General features: G+C 38.3%; 2 protein-coding genes across 5 annotated transcripts in view; both read right to left on the reverse strand.

Annotated features, from left to right (window-relative positions):
- LOC149773809 (uncharacterized) overlaps window positions 1–10,199 on the reverse strand; it is a 37,859-nt gene extending 27,660 nt beyond the window's left edge. For both annotated transcript variants that reach the window (XM_089945965.1, XM_089945966.1), the window contains exons 1-2: window positions 10,075–10,199; window positions 513–573 (exon numbers count right to left, since the gene is read on the reverse strand). The gene's annotated coding sequence lies outside the window, so the exon portion shown is untranslated. The remainder of the gene's footprint in view (window positions 1–512; window positions 574–10,074) is intronic.
- LOC149773802 (arsenite methyltransferase-like) overlaps window positions 1–22,825 on the reverse strand; it is a 248,677-nt gene that overhangs the window by 191,218 nt on the left and 34,634 nt on the right. The window contains exon 10 of one of the 3 annotated variants that reach the window (XM_089945989.1): window positions 15,562–21,920. The exons of the other annotated variants lie outside the window; for them this stretch is intronic. Within the exon in view, the coding sequence (XP_089802115.1) occupies window positions 21,834–21,920 (87 nt within the window). The 3' untranslated portion in view covers window positions 15,562–21,833. Of the gene's footprint in view, window positions 1–15,561; window positions 21,921–22,825 lie in introns of those variants that run through there. 3 annotated transcript variants of the gene reach the window in all.

Genomic DNA, 22,825 nt, shown 5'->3' on the forward strand with positions numbered 1-22,825 from the left:
TTTAATATTTCGCTGTTATTTTCAGCAAGTACTAACCTCACTTTAATACATGAGCTATTCTTCTTTTTCTTCTCTGTCGTTCTCTATTAAGACCTCTCTCTCTCTCTTCTCTCTCTCTCTCTCTCTCCAATATCTAAATTATATCACCGAATACCCTTTTCACAGAAACGAACCTGGGTTATAAGAACTGAAAAGTACTTGGGTATTATCGAAGGCTTCATTCCGTCCGTTCGTCCGCTAACTTCATTGACGTGCACCCCACCCCCACCCCTGTCAATAAATTAAGCCAAATTGGTATTCGGGTGTGAAAATCAGAGACAGTCCTAATCAAGTTTTGTCAAGAATTTCACCCGTTACACCACAACGGATTAGGACTGATCGAGAAGTTGTGAACGGACTAAGGTCACATTTATTTATTTTTTCTTCTATATAGTCTCTACATTTTTTCTCAGTACTGAACTTTAGACTGTGTCCAAATAATAAATAATAAATGATACGTTAATCTAAAATACCTTCAAAGATGAATTCACGGTGAGTTTCTTCTTATAGATCATCAGGCATTTATTAAACAGGCTGAAATGTAAACAAAGCAACGTGCAATGAGTCAAAGACTTTACTTCTGTATCATCAACAGTGACTATTTTTCACTTTAAACTTTCTCCAAAAGACATACAGACAATTACACCATAATGTTCATATATTAAAGAATAAACAATTACCATTAAATCAGTACAAAGAATGTCCGAATCTAGCTCTTGTATCACTACCAAAATGAGAGGGGGAGAGACTGCTCTAAAAATAGACAAAGCACTGAACCCGAATTAATAATTGTGACCTGAGTCCAAATGAACAAACATTATAGAAGGTGTTCTACAGCTAGTAGGAACTGCTGGAGAGGAACAGGTATACGATGAAGTTGTTTGCATTTGCAACATGAACGATGGATAGAATATTGGCATGTCTCTATGTTACTTCCATGTACAATTTCTTTGGATATTGTACTTGTGGAAATCGTACATGATCTTAGCACGCCGCTAACCAAATTGGCAGCTCCCATATGCTAAAAGTTAGCCTGAATTAATCTAAATTACACTCCCTTTACCAGCTATTAAAATATGAAGAGAAAAAAAAGGAATTATGCCATACTAGACAATACCAGCTTCTGAAAATGCAACGATTCAATTACAAAATACGAAAAATAATTATCGGTTCATTATGTACAATTCGCCTTTGAAGAAGAGGAAGTGAAAAGAGCAAGCGGGAGTAAATACTTTTTGACAGGTGCACGTCCGAAATAAGGCCAAGTCGTATATTCGGTAACCCAAATTATACCTATTAATCATACACTTAAATGATGGGAATCATACATTCTTTAAACAATATGTAAGATATACAAGGTCTTTTTGAATAAACAGGATAACCAGTGAGGAAAACCTGGGAAATTATTTTTTTTTAAAATCTAACTGTAGAGCGGCACCATAAGCATTCGTAGCTTTTCAGTTAATCCTAACTTCCATATTAGCTCGTCCATCAAGTTAATGAAGACCACTTTAGTCATCCAGTGTTTTATCGGGAACAAATTTTCTGTGGGTGCGTAGGGGGCCGATAAGGCCGATGTGCGCCCTGAATGTTCTGTGGCATTGTGGGCATGGGATGGTAGCAACGCTGAAACTGGAATTACTGGCTCGGTAGGAGTCCATGGTCAAATTGTGATACGGTTGAGGAGAATCCTGGCGAGTATCTTGCCTGAGCTGGAGAGCAAAGAGATACCTCGGTAGTTATCACAAGCCTGAAGAGTTCCTTTACGCTTATACAGGTGTATAACAGTAGCATCCTTGAATTCCTGTGGGATCTTCTCTTTTTGACACATGAGATGAAACTACTGACGCAGCTTTTCAGTCAGAGCTGCACCACCTTTCTTGTATATCTCTGCTGAGATTGAGTCTGAGCCAGGAGCCTTGCCACTAGAGAGCATGCGTATTGCTTTCTGGGTTTCTAACACGGTGATCACTGACTTGCACTTGGAGAAGCCGATCAATGGCTTCATCATTGATGGATGTTGGGCGGACCTGGACACAGTTGAAGTACTCAGCCCACCTCTCGAGGATCTTCTTTTACTCTGTGATCAATGTATTCCCATCCGCACTGAGGAGAGGGGATGATGCTGATGATGATGGGCCATAGACTTCATTAAGCTCATCATAAGATCTCTTCATATCCTGCTTTACAGTGTGGCTTTTGATCTCGTCAGCTTTGTTACTCAGCCAGGACTCCTGCATCTGCAGAAGTTTCTGTTGAACAGTCCTGCGGTTGTTATTGAAGGCATCTTTCTTTGAAGCGGACTTTGGATCATTTAGGTATGTTATGTGGAGTTTTTCACTTAACAGCTGCCCGATGTTTTCGCAATTCTCATCAAACCAGTCCTTATGCTTTCTTGGGGAAAGCCCTAAGATTTCTGCGGCGGTGTTGTAGACCAGCCCTCTAAGGGTCGCCCAGGCTGCCTCCACATTCTGGGTGTCCAGAGGGGTGGACTAAAGATGGTTTTCTAGAGTGCTGACAAAGGTCGATTTGGAGTTCGAGTTCTTCAGCTTGGCGATGTTCAGCCGTTTTGGAATCTTCTTGCCTTGCGGGCGTCTTTTAGGTTGGATACGGATGCTTAGCTTGGAGACTACAAGGCGGTGGTCAGTCCAACATTCTGCAGCACACATGGACTTGGTCAGCAGTACATCCTGCCTATTCCTCTTCCTGACTATCACGTAGTCCATGACATGCCACAACTTAGATCAGGGATGCATCCATGTCGTTCTGTTGCGGTAATACAGAAAAAGCGAAAACAACAAGCTTTTAAGAATTTAACAAACAATTTATTTCTTGGAAAAATTCTGTAAAAATGAAAAAAGAGAAGAACTTACGGTTTCAAGAATCTAATCCAAAAATAATCTAAGAATAATTCACGAATTAAATTGCAAAAGTCCAAGTAATAAATGTTCTAATAATTTCAAGTTCGAATCCTGATGGAAATCCAAGATGGATGACTATGACGTATGCTGTAGTCAATACTGTTCTTATCTACAGTTCCTTGTAGAAATACAAATAATGGCACTCCGGTGTAGGAAATCCAAATTAAATTTGTAAACAATGTTTTTCCAAAATTTCTGTGTGAGCATTCCTCAAAATATTTCCAGAGAAAAAAGAATTAATCATTTTGAAATCCAACTGATCTGAAGAAAATTAGAACTATACGTCTGGCTACAACAAAATAACTTGACATCAGTGTACAAAGCCCAAAACTGAGAAATCTCTCTCAAGGCATGTGTTAAAACTAACAAATGCTCGTAATAGAAAAACTGGAATTGCGAAATCAAAAGGGGAGGGGGTCATATGGTCGTGTTTGTCACGTACACCAAAAAATGAACCTGATGACAACCAATCATTTTAAAATAAAATAGAACTTGTTTATGAAAGTAGCTACAAGTTCTGAAACAATGCCAGAATTTAGATCAACACCTGGTGTTTATAAAATAACAGTCAAGGTCAAACAATTTTCTGAAACATTTTAATCTGTAGTGAATAAATTTAAATTATAATAGCATATAATAGAATAAAAAATTTAAAACTGACAAACAATTAAAGTAAATATGAATTAAATCAGATATACGTAATAACAGACTCTTGGTGATGAACAGTTCATGCTCTGCGGAGGTCTTAACCAATAGAAGACCATTGCTGTTGCAGTAGCCGACACCATACTTTCCAATGACCCCTTCCCAGGAGATGTTGTCAGAACTGACTCTTGCATTGAGGCCACCAAGGACGATGAGCTTGTCAGATTTGGAAACAGAGGTTATGATAGAGTGGAGTTCTTCATAAAATGTGTCCTTTGTTTCATATGGATTGGCCATGGTTGGAGCCTAGTCACTGATGATGATGACATGCTTTCTTCCATTCGACAGGGGGAGTTTCATGGTCATACTCCTGTCATTCACACCCTTTGGAAGTCCAGCTAGCTTGTTAATAAAATATTTCTTCACTGCAAATCCTACTCCAACCTCACGTCGCACCTCGCTTCCTCTTCCGCTCCAAAGTTCGCCCTCTCCTGTAACGCGGGTTTCACTCAAGGCTGCAATATCGATGTTATATCAGATTAGCTTCTTGCCAATCAGAGCAGTTCTGCTCTGAGGTCTGTCAGCATCACTTCTGTCCAAAAGTGTGCGTACATTCTATGCGCCGAGTGGAGAGGAACGATTTTCATCTTCTTCTTTGTGGTGTTTCCACCGCTGGTAAAGGGTCCCCTCCATCCGCAGTTAGCTGACAAGGGAATGATGAAGCAGGCAATTTGTAGGGCACCTTTTCTAGCTCTTTCCTCATGCCATGGAGGTGAGCAGTGCCATTCCTAAAAAGGGCTATCAGTCGCTCAGGGGCTGCCGAACTCCACTGCTGCTCCGTATCAGTGATGAACGACCATATGGCCTGAGCCGTCTGTGTGCAGATTTGCGTCTACGGCTGCCACTGTACCCATACATGCTGCTTCGTCGCTCGTCTGTCGCCACAGTTCTTTGGGGAGAAGGGTGGCAAAGTGACTTGCGCGTTGACTTGGTTTTAAGTGAGGAATAGTTGCGCGTTGTCGACCTGGCTCTCTCTTCCAAGACGATCTGGATCCAATGGCAAAATAAGGTTAAGACGGCTGGAGATGGAATCGGATGCATTGGATGACTAGGGGTACCTACATGCCTCGTCCGGCTCTTTCAGCTCTAAAGCGCATCTCCTTTCTGTCCGTTGAACTAGCCATTGGTTTCTTCCGCGCAGTCTGTCTAATCTAGTCTTCACATGCTTGGGTAGGCAAACCCTGACTCGCCGAAGGTTTAAAACCCGTTGACTATCCTCACCTGGTTTAGCCCGCCAGTCGAAGTGGTTTACAGGGGTGTGGCTGCTGCGCATGTTACATCTTCTTGGAGCCACATGTGAGAGCTGGGTGCATTCGGGGACCATAGGTGGGCGAACTACCCCAAAGGAGGTACAACTGTTTCCACAACAGAGGTGTTACCCCTCCAATACACTCCCGTACTCCTATAGAACCGATAGGCAGCTATAGGCATACATTCGAGGTATGAGCCATATGATTGACAACTGGAAAATATCTTCAGTTATTTATTTTATTACAGAATTTCAGGAATAATATTAAAAAGTAAATATCCAGGTATTTCATTAATGTTGAAATGTCGAGTGTTATTTTCAACACCTTTAATTATGAAAATCTGTTGTTTTAGTTTTTGTTTCGGCGGTGTGTGTTATTCCCCTCATTATTGACAGAGAAATTCCGAATCAAATTTAAAGTGAAATACTACGAACTAGCTGTTAAATACAGGGTAATCATTTAATACTGACCATATTAAACGATTTGAACAATTTTCAGCTTTCCAAAGTTGTACATTATTTAGCTCGTTCAGAAATTCAATATTAAATAATTATACATTTGGGATTCCATTTATGACAAATTGTATTACTTATTTTAGTGGAAAACGTCTAAATTACAAGTAAAACGAATATATTTTGGCATTTAAATTCACTTTAGCTCAGACAGTGCACGTGTCAATTCTTGCTCATGAATAAAAAAATATTTCCAGACACGGCTTGAAACAATATTGCACAGTTCAATAACTAGCAACATTTAAAACTCTACTTTGGTTTACAATTCATAATTCAAGGAGCACATGTTCTTCTAAATTAACAGAACACTTGACAAGGACAGCAATATTTTTCAACACTAGATAACTGAAGGAAAGTTTTGTGTTATGTCACATAGTTAACCTGGGTCATGTCAGTTTAAGTATTTGGGGCACCATATACATGAATTTCAATAAGACTGTGACAACCGAAAAGTGTTTCAATTCTACCATGGACGTTCACTACAGATGAAGTACTGGATAAGGCAAGAGAAATGGTATTCCATTGGTGAATATTCATGTGAAGGGATGACAAATGGATACCACAATTTTACTAAAACTATCGCAGAGAGTTGCATTTATTTACTTCAATAGGTTGTCCCTTAAATCATCATTGTCCTGGAATGGGTTTCAATATCCATGCCAAGTGGTACCAGCGATATGAATGGCCGGTCTGCATTACAATAGGCCATGAGCCGTATATCTGCATAGACTCCGTATGATCGTGTTCGGAGAGCGTGATGGATTTTTTTTACTCTCCTACATTTTAGGTTTGACTAGGTGAAGCGGTTTTACTTGCATTCTAGATTTCGTTTGGCGTTCGGAGAATTATGTGTACGGTAAATGGGACATATTCCGATGTATGTAACCAATACGGGGCGTTTTTTTTATGATAGCCTCCATTTTCTTGTTGCTGTCGATTTGGCAACAAATGGAAAGAAGACTGCAATAAATGTTAATATTTATAGTAATATAACGTGGATTCTTCTAGACGGTGCAAGGAAAATTCCCAAAGTTACAATCAATAATGAAACAACTGCGCATGGAACTCGTGGGCTTATTTAGTCCAATCAGACTGACAGAAAGTGAGCGTGTGTGTGATATGGATTTTTAACGTAGCTTTAACAATTTTGCAGTCATATCGCTATCTGCAGTGTGGCAGTTTATGGTGATGTCTGACACTGGGGCATCATGCTGCAGACATGTAGCATGATGTCCCACCCAGCCAAATTATCCTGACACCAGGCCGACCAGTCCTAACACTAACCTCTTAATGCCGAGCGCCTAGTGAGGCACCTATTAGTACCATTTTTTTTAAAATAAGTCTTTGGTATTACTCGGCCTGGGTTAGAACTTGCCACCTCCCACATCCGAGGAGGACGCTCTAACACTAGTCCACCGGAGCGGTAGACAGAAAGTGATATGGTAACGTGTTAACATAGCAAAATTACAACTCGCAAATACTAATTAAAGTGTACTAAGTATGTGCTGATAATATCAGTAACTGTATTTTAATTAAACGATGTGTGAATAAAACGAAATACATGTGTAGAGAATGTGATTGGAAGGAATTTAAACGGAACATTTATCAGATAAACAAAGAATATAAAAGAAATTGTGGTCAGATTTTTTCATGATGAGCCTGAACTTAAAAACTTCAAAAGAATTATGATACTGGGCTAAGGTGGAGTTTCTTTGTGGCTAAATAAGGCCGCTATTTCACTAAACACGTCAGATTGTTGTCCTCACTTTTACGCTTTTCAATAACATCCTTATAATGTTTAGATTTAGAACTATGCGTTTTTCACTGAACTCTAAAAAGTCAAAGATTAAAACAGTCACAATATTATGCATTCTCCAGAAAATAGCCTTGTTTTATTTCGGAAAAATATTGGAATTTCTCAAACAAAGAATTTCTCAACTTGAATTTCGAGAATAAAAGGCTCCCAGGTGTCCGACTTTAAAATCAGAAAGCTATTTTTCAGCCCTTATATTATATATACACCTCTAAATAAAATCCAAATATTGTGAGAAATATCATAAGCAGGATGATGCACAATCTCCGTCTGTGGAATTATTTTTAGGAATTTTGTGAAAATGAGTCAAGATCACCGCTTAAAGAATTATCAAAGTGTTATTGTGCTAATTAACTGGATAAAACAAGCATTGTCTCTAAACGTGTATGGAGATACACCGTGTGTGTGTCTGTGGTTGTGCGTTGTGCAGTATGTCATATCTAGAATTTTTTCAATCAGAACTCAATAAATGTAATTGTTTAATGACTTAATGACTGATGTTTACCTAACATTTGTTAGTGGGCAGTACAATTTCAACTGCAGACAAGTTCAAAGTAAAGTCACAAACCAATATAATTTTATTTTGTAAAGTCTTGAACACAATTAAAAAACCCTCTCTGTCTGTCTGTCTGTCTGTCTCTCTGTCTGTCTGTCTCTCTCTCTCTCTCACACACACACACACACACACACACACAATGATATTTTACGCCAGAATTTTGACTTAATTAGACTTTTCCCATGACTCATAATCAATCCAAGCAGGGCAAAAGTTAGCGTAAATTTGTGAAACTATCACAAGTAAAATTTCATGAAAGAAAATTGATTGGGGCTGGGACTGAAGGGTGGGGTTTGACACGAGCAATCAGAGCAAGAATTTTCTTTTTGTTGTGTTTTTTAAGCTATTTGGTCGGTCCTTAATTAAAACGTCTGTTTATTTTGGCGTACTTACAAAATTTTCTTAATACACTAGTCAATACACATTTCATAGTCGTCCAGCTACAGACAGATTCTTATCATATGACAAGTATGTGTACTTTCAATCAGCAGATCCGACTGTTATCTTTAAAACGGACGAAAATTCTTTTCGAAGAACTTTTTTTTGTTGTTTTCCTTAACTACCATCACTAATCACTAGGAACTAGATTAGTCACACATATCGATTCAAACACAAGAGTCCACAATGTTTAGGGCTGTTAAATAATAAATCACTTCTGGTCATGTAAGCCTCGCTGAAACATTGGGTAATACACTACTCCGTTAAAATTAAGGTTAGGGTATTCTAGCTATTTCAGATACAGCACAATGACACATTCATAATAATAGCAAATAATATGGTATGATGGCAAGATAATTTTTTGCATTGGCAAGGGATAATGTAGCAACATGTTTAGTATCGTTGTGTATTTGTGGAGGGGTTGACGCAGACATATAGGCGACGGTTCTGTGGGACAGAACCCTTGGTGGGTCCGGGTGGCCGCACTTTAAGAGTTTTGAGTGCATAACTTTAACCATCGAAATGTAAAGAAAGTTTGCTCTTAGCAACATTCTAATTGTTTCATGCCCAATGTATTTTATTTTGGGAAAATGAAAGTTGGCATCTCATAAGCCCTCTTCAACCACGGATCCGACCCGCTTGCGCAAAAGACTTGTTTTAATGCTGTGTGGAATGTAATTTCTTCAATTATCATAATACATATAAAACCAGTTAGAAATTTGTAACAGGCAGAATTTGTCTTCTCTTTCTTCTGACGCTCCACCAAACTACACTGACTCCTGCTTAATGTTTAGAGTACCAAACTCGCAATCGAAAGGGTGTGGGTTCGAATGTTACCATTGGATCAGCCTGGGTTGACTGCAGGGCCGATGCAAGGGTATTTGGTGCCTTTAGGCGAACCTTCCACCCTGCGCCCCACCGCACCCCCTGGTGTCGCTTATTATAAACTGTTCATTAGTATTAATACATGTTCGGCTTTATAATTTAATAATTTCATTATTTAGTCTACATATTTAATTATAATAAACGAATAACCTGACTGTAGCTCGTTTTTGGCGCCCTCCAAATCTTGGCGCCCTAGGCGGCGGCTAGTTCACCTAGAGTTAAACCGGCCCTGATTGGCTATCATGGTGTGCCCTTGGTTTGGCATTGAGAAAGAGACAATGCCACAATAGCCTCAGCACCTGCACGTGTCGCTCTGCCGTAAATTACCTAAGCATACCATTTTGGCATTCTCTGCTCAGTCTGCTGCAGAGTAAGCACACGAAGGTTTCTCAGCTGGACTACTGTACAACGACAGGTGTAACATATGAGCTCGAAATTATCATCTTCATGGACCCTCATTTAAAAAATGTCTGGCTCTAAAATGGCTTTAAAAAAAAAAAAAAAAAAACATCTCGCACACTGTGACATGTCATTACCTAGGCTATGTGCAGTATATGCAATGATCCCATTTTCAACCATTAAATTCCATGTATGAGTCCCCGCCCTCCATGTCCACTCTCCACCTAAGTTACTACAAAATTGGCAGGTATGAAACATGCAAAATGAATCATGCTGCACGAAAACAGTAGATACTCGTCTTATTTTCAAGGTAAAACGAATTTTCATTCAATATGTTTTGCCTACCTTGAGTAGATGTATCCATATCCTTACCAGGAAGGATATTGTGAGAACCAAGAAAATTCCTACTGTACACTGCCTATAGCGTTCAGATTGTGTCTAAGGACTTCACTAATGATATTATCTACCATAATATCATAGCATTATAGTGAGCATATCCAACAACTTGCAAAATTGTGTATCAACCTGAGTTTTATTGGTTTTAAATCATTCTTACCTGCGTTAACAGTAAACCCTGCTTTCGTGGAACGATCGGACCGTCGTAGCGGCGGAGCAAACCAATACAATGGGGAAATCGGCGGATCAATTCTATATGTGACGATTACGATATTTACCTATGACAATGGGTACCGAATCTGGTTCACCTATGACAAGTTACGTCACCGACAAGCTCACCTGTGGATGTATCGAACTTAACCTTAATCAACAGTCGTTTAGTGTTTTCTTTTACAGTTTCCGTTCAATTACTTATTGAAAATGTTTTTGATAATTTACTATAAAAACAAAAATAATAATGGTTATTTTCTATTTTTCGATGCCAGGCTGGTATAGGAGAGAGAGAGAGAGAGAGAGAGAGAGAGAGAGAGAGCATATACAGTGTATATGGCTGCACGACAAATCAGCATAATCACTTATGTTTTACATTACTATGCTGTGTGTGTGAGAGAGAGAAAGAGAGAGAGAGGTTTAGTCCCCTTTTCACCCGGAAGGGCTACCGGTATATACGGTTTCAACCAATTGTTTGGGCTTTGTTATCATTGAGCGGCACATTAAAGTATGCTCGCATTTCGATAAAGAGTATGAAGGATTATTTGTAATTTAGAAAAGAAAAACAAATGCCTTCTCCAGTACATACATTATCTATCATACTACGTTAGTAGAATAGTTAAGAATAAAGAAATGCCGAGCCACCTACGTCTACTTGTATCACCAAGAAGCATGACTACTCTACTAACGGGTGAAATTCTCCCAAGTCTAGTTTAGTTATACACATGCTAGAGGATCCCGATGGGTTTCGTTACTTGATTATGGTCTCACGCTCCAAGTTTTTTTCTTCTTCGGGCGACTCGAGCGAAAAGTTGCAAACACTGCCTGGTTACGAGGTTGTGCTGCCATAAACGGGAGTGGTTTCTGTCTGTTCAGCTACCATTGGCCTGATGCGGTAGTGTTCTCTCCTCTGCGAGGGTCGTATCCCGCACATAAAACTGGAGAAAATGGTATGGATATGCCAGCCAAATGACTATGGAGATATTATGTTCGAATACCTGACTCATAGAGATCGCATGTATTTCGTGAGCCGAGAATTACGTAAGGCATACCTGATCCTGAGAGGGGTTAGTCTACGCGGATTTTATAACACCATTTAACCAAGCAGCTGGTGCTAGTGGTGTTATAATATGCTTTCATGACTTATGGGCATAAAAAGTCTGATCCGTCCGTTGCGGGTGTTCTCCGTACGCTTCAGATAGTATTTGAGAATACGTTTGGGATCATAAAAGTTCGTCACTCTCGGCGCATCAATCGAAGAAGGGGGTATAATTACTTGTCGATTACCTAGTGATGGCAATCTGTTTTTGGTATGTATATAATATTGTGCCATTAATGCATCTGTGCCGTCGCGAAGGAACCGTAGTGAAGGTCCATGGAGAGGGCATGAAGTTCACTGACTGCAAGATGAGGAAAGCACCATTGAAAAGCACGTCTAATATGATAGCTTGCTTTTGGATCCGAAAAAATGAGTCAGAGGTGAGCACTTTGTTGTTCCGCCGCCTGGCCAAAACATCATCCTGTGGAAGGATGGAGAGATCATTCTGTGTGAAGTATCTGCCCGCCCCCTGTGGATGTGGATGACAGTGGCTCGAACTTTGGATCAGTTAAACCATGTCAGCACCAAGGGGGAGATAATATTTTGGGAATAAAGTGAGTGAGAATCGTCTGGTCAAAATTGTAAATCGGGGTGGAAGGTCTTTATTGTGTACAATATCACCTGGTCTATGATGTTGGAACATGTCCGAGAACACGGATCAGGATCTATTTATAGTGATGTGGGGCTAACTTCCTGGCTTCAAAGAGAAAGGTGTTGTTCAACTGAGGAGTGGCGACAAATAGTGGTGCGATGTCATTGATGTGACGCCAGTGGTTAAAATCTCTCCATTTCACTTCTTACACATTCGGAAGGGGGGGGGGACTTTCTAGCTGTTTAGATCCTCTTCACAACTGAAGTTTCAAACTCCTTTTTGGAAACAGGCTTCACTGACAATAGTCAGGCGTGAAGCGGTTTCTCTGGAAACGGATGGAACAGTAGCGATCTCGGACGGTGGGGGTATCACTGCGCCTTTTCTGGATACATCTGTCGTCAGGGATATGAGATCTTTGATTTAGTATTTGTCTCATCGTGTTCCTCACTTTCTAAACTACTTTTGGTATCACGGTTGATGGAGGGAAGGCGTAGGCCAACATTCCCTCCCAGCTGACTAACGTCGCATGCTTCAAGATCAGGAAACATGGAGATTCTGTGTGTGAAGTATCTGCCTGCTCCTTGACAGTGGGTTGGCTAAAACGTTGAGCTGTTTTTAATAATAAGCTGGTATTGGGTACACCACTGAAGGTAATCACATACCATGACTATCTAGATATTTCATCCCTTCCTGTTCGAGAAGGTTTGTGGCGACTACCGAATTGTTGAACGGTATTTGGACCGTATGTCCACGCAACCATTCTACCAAACTGTTGGAGGCATTGAGGATGGCTTTCATTTTCAGGAGGGTGATGTGAAGAGCCATCTCTCGACACGTCCACTTACCAGTGGGCATCGTGAAGTCCGGTAGCTAATGTGCTCCCCAACCAGACAGACTGGCATCTGTACAAATCCTGATTCCCCTTTGTGGGTTTCGAGATATATTCCTGTTCTGCGCCACCTCATTTGTTCTTGCCAATGAAGGAAGTTTTTTCTTCATGTGGGTCGATATGGTAATATTCTGATCTATATATCCCTTGAAATCTTTTATTTGAAATCCTCTCCAACGCATGATTGATCTTTCCGATGCGTTTTTGTGGAGACATGCGAGATTGTGGTGTGTTAGACATTTCATACCTAGATGGATACGATCTTGAGAGGGAATATTGTCCGACAGCTCGACCTTTCTTACTTACTCTAGACTGCGCATGGGAGAAAGAAGGTTGTGCGTATCTTAGATGAAAACCGAACGTACCCATTGTCTTTGAAGAATATGTTCTAGGTACGTGGCCGTCACAACGGAGGTGGTTGCCCTGAACCACGAGTTACACAATCTAATGCTACATGTCTGCGGCATGATGTCCTAGTGCTAGGCATCACTATAAACTGCCACACTGCAGACCATCGTAGCAATATGACTTAAAAATTGCTAAAGCTACGTTAAAAAAAATCCAAACACACACACACACACACACACACACCGCAGGATGTCTGGATAAGGGAGCTTGTCGAGTGATTAGTGGCAACTATTGTACCGCTTGTTTTCGACCCCCTTCACTAAGTCCATACTCCAGAAGGCCGTCAGGGCGTTAGCCATGGTATGGTAAGAACTCCTATTTACGACCTTAGCGATACGACTCACCGAATCCCACGCGTAGTCACTTCAGTCCTAATCAGCGAGGCGAAAAATTGCCAAGGACGTTAAGTCAGGTAGTGAGGAGGCTGATATAATATTTCTCACCAGTTCGAATCTGACATTTCCCTGAAAATCCTGGTGATTTATGCAACCTTTGCTGACTGAGGCAAGATTTTACTTAAGAATTAACAAAAAACGTTGTATGCAGCATATAAAACATGCCTACTTACAGTAAAACTGAGGCAGAAATGTAGATGGTTAAATTTAAGTTATATAATCTCTAGCATTTAACTGCATTGTCTGGAGGATATCCAAGCACATGGCAGCGAAAGTGAAAAAGTGGTTTAAACCAGATATAAGCCGTCTAGCGAGTAGACAGGGGAGTTAACGTGTAAGAGTTGCTTCCCTTTGTCCACATCATATTTAAACAGACATTTTTTTCCATCTTTTTCAGGAGGGTTGGATTCAGAACTAGCAAATCAAGTCATCCTAATATAAAGCAGTCAGGTAATATATTCTGCCTGAGAAATACCATTTCAAATTTATAAGTCACTGCAGAGTTTCTTAGTCACTGTACATCCAACAAAACATATATGCAGTAGTATGAAACAATATCGTAACAATCATAAAGAGGTTTTACTGAAATTACTGATTCAATATAATTAACTATAATAACTATGATATATCTTACAAACTGAATCCTGTCAAAAGAGGTAAATGACATATAGCAAATGAAACAATCCCAAGTTGAGCAAGGTTTGTTGAGTTGCAGCCCTCAAATAGTACAAACTGCAGACACGACGAGATGGTGTTATGCCAGTTGCAAATCAGACACATACCTGACTCACACATCCCTCCAGAAGGGCGAACATCAACATGCATGCATACATACAGCAAATTGAAATTATCACATGTTCAGCAAGCTATGGCAAGGAAATTTCCAGTGCCTTACATATACAAAGATGTCACTTGCATACAAATGAGAGAAAGTTTAAGTTTCCGATCGGTTTGATTAAATTGCACTGTTTTAGTATTTGTGTAACATGTAATATTATAAACTTTGGTAAACATTACATCCTTACTTCCAAAACCCAAGTCTGCGTGACAGAAATCAGGGGCCATAACTCCTTTAAATGATATCTTGAATGCTAGAATCAAATTTACTCAGTTTCATTTATCTCAAGCCACTTGCCAAAGTTTGCTGAAATCACCACCCCTCTCCAAATCCCCCAAAAAGTGATGCAGTTAATACAGTCAAGAGAATGCACAATCGGGGGGGGGGGCATATTTCTTGTAAATGAGAGTGATCCCATATAAAGCACTTGTAAGTCTATGAGTTATTGTCTAAAACAGAGATGAGATGAAACACATAAAAGTTACATCAAGGGCTACGAGAAAAAATATGTACAAACCAAACTGCATTGGAATTATGTTGAATGGTTTTTGAGCTATGCTGGTTACGAGGACACGCTGTAGCAGTGATCTAATATTGATGGAAAAGAGGCAATAACTCCACCAAAATAGGATCTGAAAATTCGAAAAAATTTAAACACTTATCTGCATGTACATGTAATAGGTGATTCATGTACCAAATGGCATCAACTCCAATTATGTGTGAGAGCTGCAGATACGTTCTGGTTACAAGGAACATTTAAAGTGAAAGATGAAATAAATGAAATGTGAAAGATATACCTCTAATATATAAAGACTTGATGAGACAAAAAGAAGATACAACTAGTTTTCTGAGACAATGTACTTACCAAAGTGCTTCACAAAATGTTTTATGGTTCACGAGCTATGCTTTTTACAAGGATCTGCTAAAGTGGAGACGTGACTAGTGATGGGATAAGGGCAATAACTCTGTCAACACTTAACAAGGAATTCATATAAATAATGACACTGAAATGTATATATGGAATGCTGGGCTATGTTGATTACAAGTGTGAATGGATGGACAGATGGACTAACAGACAGACAAAAAATGATTACTATAGGACTCCTCTTCATCTAGTGATGATTACTATACAACTCCTCATCAACTGGGGCCTTAAAATGGCATGTACTCCTTCTTTCAAATGGTTGGGTAAAAATGAATGAATCAGAAGAGGAAGTCATCTTTACCAGTTTAATCATTATTAATCAACAGATCAAAGTTATTTAGACAGCAAACCCTACACCTTGAATTCTTTTAAAGTCAGCTGATAATATAATTTATAGAAAATACGTCACTATTTTGAAGGGATAAATAAAAACAAAAGTGCAAATTCCACATGTATACAAAGTAACTGAATCAGCCACTGGGGCCATGATCTACAGTAACAAACAATATATTTGAGTAACAGATAACAATGTCTGAATAATAGAGTTTAAAAAAAGATTTAAAATGTGAACATTTGAATATTAAACATTAATAAACAGAATCAGTTAATACTGCAAATATGCAGCTATGCATTTCATAAAATTCCTTTATACTCATTCAAATAAAAAAAATTGGTATGAAAAGTTATCAATCTTCTCCAAAAAAGCAGTGCCCCGAGAATTTTTTCAGACAAAGGTCCAGGTGTCTTGAAAAAAAAAATCACTTGCCCTGACATAAATTCACGAGCTTGACAAGTTCAGGTTTTTTAATAGCTATTATTTTGATACTCCCAGCTCCCTTCTGACAGGGTTGGTACTGAACCCTGAATGATAAATTCAAAGACTTTTCCCAAACTTTCAAAGACCACAAACATAGATTTCCAAAACTTATTTTCGCTAACATTTTATATACAGGTTTGATAAGAAAACAACAAATGCAGAATACTACAATAATGTTTAATGACGAAATTCAAACTATAATTAATTTCCAAAAATTACTTTTTAATGATCTGGAAGATAGGATAACACTCAGTTATTTCAGAAATGTGTAACTTATGCACCAGATTTAATACAAAATAAACTGTTCTCTTAAAAGACATCAGCACTGCTTTAAATGCACTATTATAATTGCTGTTTTTTCTCTTCAATCATTTTGGAAAGAGAAGCCACCATTGACATCATTTCCTCTGCTCTCCTCCTAAGAGCATTTGACTCTGTGACAAGCACAACGAGTCCTTTAACTCTGCTTCTTCTGCCCTCTGAATAGAGGAAGTATGTAGGTTGGCAATGTCAGCTTCAAGACGCAGCTTTCTGGCTTTAAGTTCTTCCACTTAATCCAAGGCTAACTTCCATTTCTTTCCTTTTCTGATTTTCTCCTCATGCTCCTCCTCTGCTTTCTTCTTATCCAGATAGGCATGGTACTTATGTCTTGCAGAGGAGGCATATATCATTATTTCATTGCTAATGATAATTTCCAAAGATCCACCTGCTTTTCTCATTGTGTCAATCATTGGCTTTTGAGTTCTTAGGCTTTCTCTGCTGAGGTTTTCAACAGATACCTGTTTGTTGACAGAAAATCCTCTCTCCACTGTAGCCTGACTGGTATGACAACAACATTTTCTGGAGAACATTCCAAAGTTCAACATATTCCTTTCTTTTGGAAAGGATGGAATAAAACACTTCATCAAGGCTGTCATCTGTTCTAATTCAAGGGATGATTGTCTTGCCTGGATAACTTCATCCACTAGTTTTTCCATACGGAATCAATATTAAATCTCACAAGGACTCTACTTTTCTTCCTGCCTCACACATAATTCTGAGGACCCAAGAGTTTTGCTTCTCCCTTTTCCTTATCTGACAATGCACAAAATGCCTTTTGTTTATATGTTTTACCATTCTTCAGCCATTGATTGTATTCCTCATGTTCAAGCCAGATATAGTTGAAAGAGCAAAGACCTGGCATTTTTAAACACGAGGTGAAACAAAACTGAATATGTAAAACGACTGAACAAATTTTGAATCCTCGAGCATGTGTTACTTTTGCATACTTTCAACATAGAGTGAGGCTTGTTCAATGTAGCAAAATTCAACTGGCTGAATAGTCTTGTTAAAAAAATTGTGAATTAGTGTAAAGAACATTTTGATTGGCCAAAGCTGATGGACTCATCCAATCAATTTGAATGATTCATCAAAAGAAAGAAGTTAGGAAAACCGACTACATCCAACTCTAACGACCGTAGTTAATTTTATCTGTGATTACAATAATAATAATAATAATAATAACAATGAGGACTTTGTATAGCACCTAATCTTTATAAGCTCTGAGTGTTTTAAAACATTAGATAACACCTAAAAACATATATAATGATATGACTAGGAAAAACAAACAACATGAAATTAGAATTAGTTATGGTGCTGACTTACTTTGATGAAGGGTGTAGCCAGTTTGCTTTCATGAAGAGTGCATGTGTTAATGAAGTTGCCGCCAAGGCCAACTTTGGAATGCCAAACAAATGCTCATTTGTTATTGCGGTGGCAATGAAACTGAACAGCTCATCAATAGAAAGAAACCAGGAAAACTCAACTATAGTCTGACTAAACATCCCCATTTGTTTGTACCCCCCCCCACCAATTTCAATAACAAAAACAATGAATGTGATAAAAAGTGCATAGAACTAAGTCAACTGAATCATAGATTTATAACTTATAACCTGACTGTGACCACAATGACATTAATACTGGCATCCCCTGCACCCTTCATGTTTAGCGGAGTTTCCATACTAACATGGTGCCATATTGCATACACTATGGGCTACTTTATTTCCATCAGAAAACATGATGACGTAGTTTATCCTATTCAGTAACTGCTGGGTAATTCCATAAATTACTAAATCATTGAGAGGTTGGAATTATATCGCTTTGCACGCATGAACAAATAAACTCAACCGCTTGTTAAATCCACATGAAAGGCAAATTTCTAATTGTCATTCTTTTCCTTTGCTTGATTCAACATTGTAAATATCAGAAGCAGACAACATATGAATGTACATCTTTAGTCGTACACACACACCTTTGCTGGAAATGGACTTGTCTCTGAACTGGAAATGGATCTGGACCTTGTCCGTCTGTTATACTGAAAACTTCTGTTAAGCATGAAATGCACAGATGATGAGGGTGTTTGGGCCAGACTACTCACAGTCAGGTTACAAATTATAAATCAATGAATGAATTGACTAAGTTCCTGGCACTTCTTATCATATTAAAGGTTTCCATTATTGAAATCGGTAGGGGGGTACCAGCAAACGGGTTGGTACAGTCAGACTATACATTTGAATCTAACAACCCTGGACAATTTTTATTGTGATTAGGGAAAGAAATTCAAATTTAGGAGTTTATTTCAATTTTCAAAGATTTTTGAAGACCTCAGGGTAATCTGCTTGATTTTCCCAAATTCTCAAAGACCTTCGAAGACCGTACAAACTCTGTTCTGAGAATTAAATGGGAGGTCCTTTATGCTTGTGATAATGTTCAAACACAGAACCCTTGTTTACATCTTGCTACAGAGAGGCTCATAACTAATGCGATTTTCAGCAATTCACTAATTCTGTGTGCTCAGGTGTGGATTTCTGAACGATCTATGGCACATACCTCTGCTTTTGCAATGTCTGACTGTATGTCTTCCAATTTAACTTCATGTTAGTGTACATCCATGTATCCCAACATGATCTGTATGGGTTGAGTTTTCAGGTCAAAATATGCTCGGTGTATTCAATGATGATATATCAGGATGAGTTTTCAGGTCAATGCACACTCGGCGTATTCCATCATGATCCATTAGGGATGAGTATGGTCAATGCACACTCGGTGTATTCCATCATGATCTGTACGGGTTGAGTTTTCAGGTCAATGCACACCCGGTGTATTCCATCACGATCTGTACTGGTTGAGTTTTCAGGTCAATGCAGACTCCATGTATCCCATCATGGTCCTTAAGGGATGAATATTCAGGTCAATGTACACTCCATGTATCCCATCATGATCCATAAGGGATGAGTATTCAGGGTCCTTGGGGTAGTTTGGTTTTCTAAACAGTGTTAAAATATCCATGTTTCTCAAATATAAGAACTGAAATGAAGTCAGAGAGACAATGGCCTTTTTTAAATCAATCAGTAAAACAGTAGCTTCAAGTTTCATGTGACAGTACTGTCAATGTGTTAAAACCCAGAAAACACTCGCTCTCTTATCAAGAGAATCCATGGCCACTAAATTCTCTGCGCTATAAATCCTGAAAACATTCACTCTCTTATCATCATAATCTATGTGACAGTACTGTCAATGTGCTATAAATCCAGAAAACACTCACTCCCTTATCAAGAGAATCCATGGCCACTAAATCTCAGTGTTATAAATCCAGAAAACACTCTTTTATCAAGAGAATCCATGGCCACTAAATTCTCTTTATAAGTCCAGAAAACATTCACTCTCTTATCAACAGAATCCATGTGACAGTACTGTCAATGTGCTATAAATCCAGAAAACACTCGCTCTCTTATCAAGAGAATCCATGGTCACTAAATCTCTGTGTTATAAATCCAGAAAACACTCACTCTCTTGACAGCAGAATCCATGTGACAGTACTGTCAATGTGTTATAAATCCAGAAAACACCCACTCTCTTATCAACAGAAACCATGGCCACTAAATCTCTGTTATAAATCCTGAAAACACTCACTCTCTTATCAACAGAATCTCTGTGTTCTCTTATCAACAGAATCCATGTGAAAGTGTGACAGTGCTGTCAATGTGTTATAAAATCCAGAAAACACTCACTCTCTTATCAACATAATTCATGTGACAGTACTTTCAATGTGCTATAAATCCAGAAAACACTTTTATAAATGATTAATCATCAAAAACATTACACTGGAGGCTTTTATAAATCATTAATCATCAAAAACAGTACACTGGAGGCTTTTGTAAATCACTAATCATCAAAAACATTACACTGAAGGCTTTTGTAAATCATCATCAAAAACATTACACTGGAGGCTTTTATAAATCATTAATGATCAAAAACATTACACCAGAGGCTTTTATAAATCATTAATCATCAAAAACATTACACTGGAGGCTTTTGTAAATCATCATGAAAAACATTACACTGGAGGGTTTTATAAATCATTAATCATCATGCTTACCTTTAATTACAAAAAACCACATAAGTACGATTTGATATATTTAACCAGCGATGCATTACCAAGTGACAGCTTATTGATATTCATTCAGAACAAGTAATTTAGAGAAGATACAGATGTCAGGCTGTTAGATATTTCTTTAGCTCTGTACAGCATAATCACTGGTTTGAAAGTATAACAAAGTTATTTTACAGTAATACACTGGAAACTAATTACATCATTCAATTCTCTTACTTTAACATAATTATTACAATTATATAACTGGAAAACCTATCAGCACATGTTCTAGATTTAACATTAATTTAAAAATTCTGACAGGAAATAATACTTTTTGTCAGAAGCTAAATTCTGATGCATGAGCTTGCAGCTGAAAAGTGGACTGGATTGTCCTTTGCACTTCACAGAAAATGGGAGTGGATTGTCCCTTGCACTCAACAGAAAATGGGTTCATATTTTTTGTGTGGACAAAACGTGTGCGCAAAAGTAAAAGTACGGTTCTCCTCAGCAAGCTAACAGCAGACCAGTCTAGATCAAAGGTGGGCAAACTTTCCAGTGCAAGTGCCGCATACACAAATTTACACCTTGTCGCGGGCCGCATAGTTCATTAAGTAAAATAATTAACATTTGAAATAGCAAAAACAAAAGGTTTTTCTAAATAACATATAATTAATTTTCAGTTGTTAATATGTTGTTAATATTTGAAAACTTAACTTAAACTTCAAAAGAAGCACATTTATTTGATAAACAGAGTAACATAAACAGAGTCAGTGTTCCTAGGTCGCATGAAAACCCTTGGTGGGCTGCATGAAAGTCCTTGGTGAGCCGCATGCAGCCCACGGGCCATAGTTTGCCCACCCCTGGTCGAGATGATGGACAAAAAATACACCCACAACCTTTTTTCGATTATAAATGGTAGCGACTGTCATAGAACTACATCGAAACAATGTGCACTGCCTTCTTCTTTAAAAAAGTAAATGTACAAAATATATCCATATGATAATATTCAACATAAGCCTCACATATTAACCACAAAGATTACAAAAAAAGATTCAAATGGTTTCCACCAGTCAATTTTAATGATGCTAAGTTTGATAGAAATATAATATCATCTGTTAACAAATGTGAGACAACATCGGCCTGTTGATTAGACCCGTAAGATATACAACAAAATTGCCTTTTGATTCGACCTGCAAGACACACGAAAAAATAAAACAATGGTTCTGAATATTTAAAGGTTATATTTATACTATTTGAAATAGTAACTGTACGAAACAAGGCCACAACTCATACATGTTGCTCATGGAAGCAAACTCTGCACATGTGGTCATTCATTCAGCAACACTTTTGGGAACAGCATGCTTTATCCATCGTCTCACCTCTTTTCAGTCTATCAGCAATATAATCGAAGGGATTGACTTCCTGCATAGAACAAATTCAATATCTTATTAAATACAAGTTTCTGATCTGATTGCAATACAAAGATGCATGTGCAAATAACAAATAAAAATATGATTTGTTTCCATTTCCCTAAAAGGTAACATTATTATAAGTTTATATGCATAAGTAAAATTTTAACAAAGTCCTTTAAAAATATTTAGATAAAGCTAAAATGTTGTACTGTATAATAAAAAGGTGCTTGGTTCTCAGTCTCAGGCCTTTAGCATTTCTGAAGAACATGAACAAATTCCTTCATACTGTGAAATTGTTCAATATTTTCAAGTAATGTAGATTATATATAAGTTCTAGAGTAAAATGCTGGTAATCAGTATTCAACGCGCTAAAGACTGTGCAAAATTACTGGAGAATTTTCATACACTAATGTCACCAAAATTTCTTGTTGTTTGTTGTTTTGGGTCTAACATCATATTTCAGCTCAAGATAGGCTTTACATGTCCACCAAATATAAATGGTGCAGGAAGAAAATGTGAATACCATGGGAACACCCACTGACCCACTGGAAATACAAGAATTATCATGCAACAGAACAAGATGAAAAAACAGTATGTGCATGTTGATATCTCTGCCAAGCTCCAGGCCAATACATCCAAAGCTGTGAGACATGTTGGACACAAGAGAAATGTAATATAATATATACCATACACATGTAACACTAAAATGGGGGATATATTTGGAAAAACATATCCAAATGTGTTGACAAATTTGTTGTTGTCTTTAACAGCACTTTTAGCATATTACTGGCTATATCATATGGAGGAAATAGGAGCCACATGCCTTTCCCAAGGGCACACTGATGCAGCTGAACCATGGTGGCATATGCAGGTAGTGAACCCATGACCCTTGACTTACAATTCCAACACTCTATC

This window comes from Sinohyriopsis cumingii, unplaced genomic scaffold (assembly GCF_028554795.1).
Source record: "Sinohyriopsis cumingii isolate HCF-2022 unplaced genomic scaffold, ASM2855479v2 utg000552l, whole genome shotgun sequence".
Taxonomy (NCBI): domain Eukaryota; kingdom Metazoa; phylum Mollusca; class Bivalvia; order Unionida; family Unionidae; genus Sinohyriopsis; species Sinohyriopsis cumingii.